This window comes from Electrona antarctica (assembly GCF_951216825.1).
Source record: "Electrona antarctica genome assembly, chromosome: 1".
Lineage (NCBI taxonomy): Eukaryota > Metazoa > Chordata > Actinopteri > Myctophiformes > Myctophidae > Electrona > Electrona antarctica.
Window position 1 is genome coordinate 6,773,283 of NC_136806.1, and position 4,895 is coordinate 6,778,177.

The 4,895-nt window shown below is 47.5% G+C and overlaps 1 protein-coding gene across 2 annotated transcripts in view; it reads right to left on the reverse strand.

Annotated features, from left to right (window-relative positions):
• Positions 1 to 708: 708 nt before the first annotated feature.
• The window catches only part of tox (thymocyte selection-associated high mobility group box), a 61,010-nt gene continuing 56,823 nt past the window's right edge, over positions 709 to 4,895 (reverse strand). For both annotated transcript variants that reach the window (XM_079512094.1, XM_079512093.1), the window contains exons 11-12: positions 3,948 to 4,081; positions 709 to 3,535 (exon numbers count right to left, since the gene is read on the reverse strand). In XM_079512094.1, the coding sequence (XP_079368220.1) occupies positions 3,499 to 3,535; positions 3,948 to 4,081 (171 nt within the window). In that variant the 3' untranslated portion in view covers positions 709 to 3,498. The remainder of the gene's footprint in view (positions 3,536 to 3,947; positions 4,082 to 4,895) is intronic.

Sequence of the window (4,895 nt, forward strand, 5' to 3'; positions counted from 1 at the left end):
TGGTCGGTCGTTAGGCCGAGTCCCTTTCAGTCCCGCCAATTCATTGAACTCTTTGATATAAACAAGAGACATCATCGTCATCATAATTATCATCGACACTAAAAACAAAAACATTTTTTTTTTTAATAATAATAATATTATAAAAACCCAAAAAGCACAACGATAATAATAACAAAAAGAAAACACACTGAACCCAGCAACACTTAATAGTTTTTTTTTTCTTTTTTTCTTCTTTAAATAGTCTTTCTCTGGTCAGAGAAATCACGGAACGATACTGGGGGGAGAAGAGATACGTTTTTATTTTTTTATTTTTTTTAGACACGTCACGATGGCAGCCGCCATATCCGTCGTATCCCGCCCCGCCCCCGCCGGTCCCTCGTTATATAGCGAGCTTTTTCACTCCTCGTTTTTATACTCCCGCCGCCGTCGGTATGACACGTGTCGCACGGCGGCCGGAAATAGCAGATCTACAAGTGTCTGTAGAGCTCGTAGACGTGACCATTTTCGGTCCGCGACGCCGGAGGAGTATAAAATTAGGCATTTACGCACGTCGCACGCACGTCGCACGCACGCACGCACGCTCACACACGCACACACACACACTCGAACGCTTCGAATCAATATAATCGACATCAGGCATTATGCTAGGAGCAGGGGGGGGGAGGGGGAGTCTTCATACAAAGGAGTATCTTTTTTTTGGGGGTGCGGGGGGGGGGGGGGGGTCTGTACAAACCATTGATTGGGGGGGGGGGGGGGGGGGGGGGCAGTTTCATTGGGGGGGAAATAAACTAAAAAACAAAACTAAAAAAACATGTCCGTTTCAAAGCGTGCACTCACTGCATAGATCTGTAAGTCTGATGCAATCTCATGACGATAACGACTACAGACACAAGCTGTCATCTTCACAGTTATTCACACGTCGTAATGCCTGGCTAAATTATATTAAAAAAAAACATAGAAAGAAAAAGACAGGCTTCAATTCCACGTTCCATCCTCCATTTCTCCCCCTCTTTATGTTGTAGTTCCGTCTCTCGATTGACCGTCACACTCGTTACTGAAAGAGCAGCAGCTCCTGTTACACACATTTGGAACGACGTTATTGGCTAGTATATCCTCTACCCTAACGGACAACGCGGTACTGATAGACTTCTCAATTCACCGTTATTGTCGCCGTCAGATATCTCCGTAATCTAACTTGTTGTGTTCGTTTTTTGTAAATTTACGGTCCTACTACTTGAATGATCATATACTACAGCAGGGGGTTTCTCAACGTTTTTGGCTGCTGGGGACCCCCGGAAATGCTTTGGCCATGTCTCGCGACCCCCCCCCCCCCCCTCCCCCCCATCCGTCTCTCCCGCAAAATATGAACGCTTTTTGGATCATATATCGTATAAATTAAAACGATCGCAATGTAAGCTAGCTATGTAAAGTAAACTTTTTTTAGTGGATTGTTTCCGGGTCATGGGTTTCCGAGTAAAAGCGGCCATGTTGTTCCGGCACCCCAGAGCTCCTATTTTGAAGGACTGATTGTGTTAACGATTCCTATATATTTTCGAAAATCGTTTGGCCTCCATCATAATTGGGTATCGTTAATTGGACCTGTTCCCAAAGTAAGGTTCCATTTATACTCTCAGAGTTTTGGGGCTCCTTGAAAATTACTAAAAAGTCCAAGGCCCGCCGGTCGGTGTGGTGAGCGTATAGCGGACGACAGCGCAACACTAACGTATCCAAAATAGCAGATCTGAAAGCTCGAAACGTGATGCGCTTAGAGCTCGACAATCTGCTTTTTTTTCGCTTTTGCTATTTCTTTATTTGAATCCTGAACAGCAACGGTTTTGGACATATGAGGTTTCCACGCGACACAGACGACGTATTCTTAGCTTATCTGCTTTAATTCCCACGTTCTTCACTTTCACATGAAGACCTGGAACATTATCTCGACTGGAGGAGGATGATGCCAAGTAAAAAAGCAACATATTGTAGCTTTCCCAAGAGTCCCTTTTTGTATCTCTATCAAGTGTGCTCAGCTAATTGGCTCATCTATTTAAATAAAATTAAAATAATAATAATTAAGTATAAGGGATGGTTGAAGATGGGGTTGTGTTTTTGGTGGAGGTCCAGCATGGAGGAGCATACCGTATTATCCTGAGTGTTCATTTAAACCCACGTTCAGCTAGGGATGGAGCTGGAAACCCGAGCCCGTTACAAACTCCACAACACATTGATCAGGTGCCCGGTATCAATAAGCTTTGGGCTTGTCCAGCACGTTATCAAGCATAGCGGCCCATGATGTCATGTCTAAAACAAGCAAGACAAGAGGCGATCAGAGAAATAAATCTAACCGCCCACGCTGGCACAAACATCTGTCTAAAAGTGTATCGATACCTGGCAGCAACCTTCATTTCATTTTAGATGGTGGTCTGCCAGCCACAAACGAACTGGTCAGTAAGTAACTGGCCAACAAATTTAAAACAAAAGATACTGGTTCTGTTCAAATTTTGTAGTCTCACGTTTTTCCAAAATAGTGGAATGGATAAAAACCCGGATCAATAAGCAGGATCAATAAGATGTTCGTTATGTACCGCACCGTTCTGACAAAAAGAGAGCTGAGCCAGAAGGAAAAGCTCTCCGTCTACCGAGCAATCTTCCTTTCTACTCTCACCTTATATGGTCATGAAGTGTGGGGTCATGACCGAAAGAATAAGGTCGCGAATACAAGCGGCCGAAATGAGTTTTCTCAGACGGGTGGCTGGCATCTCCCTTATAGAGATGGGGTGAGAAGTTCAGTCACACGGGAGACACTCGGGAGAAGACCCGCCCGCTGCTTCTTCGCCTGGAAAGGAGCCAGCTTAGGTGGTTCGGGGGCATCTGGTCAGGATGCCTCTCGGGCGTCTCCCTAGGGAGGTCCTCGATACACGTCCCACTGGGAGGAGACCCCGGGGCATCTGGTTAGGATGCCTCTCGGGTGTCTCCCTATAGGGAGGTCCTCGATGCACGTCCCACTGGGAGGAGACCCCCTGGCAGACCAAGGACTAGGATGGATGGATTTATATCTCCAAACTGGCCTTGGATCGGCTCGGGATCCCCCCCAGGATGAAGTTACTAATGTTGCTGTGGAGAGGAAGGCTGGGAGCTCTCTGCTGGAGCCGGTGCCCTCGCGACCCGACTCGGGTTAAGCGGTTGAAGATGGATGGATGGGTTAAACGTGAGGATACTTTGGGGCTGGAGTCAGTGGGAGTGGTGGGGCGTGGTGGAGGAGTGGAGTGGTGGAGGTCTGCTTGTTTCCAGACATGGATTAGCTCAGGGTGGAGTGGTGGAGGTTTGCTTGTTTCCAGACATGGATTAGCTCAGGGTGGAGTGGAGTGGCGGAGGTCTGCTTGTTTCCAGACATGGATTAGCTCAGGGTGGAGTGGAGTGGCGGAGGTCTGCTTGTTTCCAGACATGGATTAGCTCAGGGTGGAGTGGAGTGGCGGAGGTCTGCTTGTTTCCAGACATGGATTAGCTCAGGAACAGAGTCTTGTCTCTCTGAAGGACCCTGGAGATGGAACAGAATGAGAGATGGAGACAAAAAGGTCAAGACAACTTCTAGTTTAGTCACAGCCTTTTGAATAAAATCTCATTTTGTTTTAGTAATCTGAAATGTCTAAGGCTTCGTACACACATACAGAACAACTGTGCTGTGCTCTGCCTGTGTTTCATGGCCGCCCCAATGCTTTTCCAATGGAAGTCACGTGGTTTGACCAAACACTTCCCCCCCCCCCCTCCCCCCATCACACACAACTGTTTGGTCAAACCACGTGACTTCCATTGGAAAAGCATTGAGGCGGCCATGAAACACGGACAGCACAGAGCATGTTGGTCTGATATGTGTGTACGAAGCCTAAGGCCTCAGTCACACTATTGAGACGGCTGTCTTGTCCGTGTTTAAATGCACCCGTGGTACCGACCCGTTGCCGTGGTACTCTTGGCTCCAGTCCAGGTGGTGGTTCTGGACGGGGCGGCCCAGCTGGTGGTACTCCATCCCGGGTCCTCCTCCTCCACCCATTGGCTGGTACTCTGACTGGAGAGAGGGGTGGTAGCCCTGGGGGGGAGAGAGAGGGTGATTGATCCACTGAACAGGAAGACAGCACATTTGATTGATTGATTGATTGATTGATCATTTGGCAGAAGTCAAGCGGAAGTGCGGAAGGCTCACTCAAGTGACTATACTGTCCAATCACAGCACGTCTTTCCGGGACTTTCAATCCAAGGGAGCTTTATTGGCAAACAAACGAAAACAAATGTTTACACACATTGCCTGATTGGCCTCTGATTGGTCCCTTTCTGTGAAGCATGCGTTCCGCTACGCTTCGCTAGGAATCTGGGGAAAGCTTGCCTACTCTGGAGTCCTTTACGGTCTATCTATGAGACAGAACATTTACGGTCTGTCTATGAGACAGAACATGTATGTAAAAATTTAAAAACTGTGCTCAAAGTCCCACAGCTGCCCCACAGTTGACTGAAGGCGCATGTGATTGCATTGTGTGATTGACAAGGACAGGCCATTCAAAATCAATGTCATAGTTAGCAGACAGACAGACAGACAGACAGACAGACAGACAGACAGACAGACAGACAGACAGACAGACAGACAGACAGACAGACAGACAGACAGACAGACAGACAGGACAGACAGACAGACAGACAGGAACAGCATATTGATAGGTTTGGAATAATACAGGGAGGAGGAGGGAGGGGGAGGAGGAGGGAGGGAGGGAGAGGGAGGAGAGGGGGTTTAAGAAGCAACGTCTCAGGTTTCAGAATGCTTTTGGAAGAAAGAATATGTAGGCTATAGTCCAAAAAACTGTCCAGGGCCATTAGCAAGGGGAGAAAAAAGAGATAGTTAATGGAGTGAG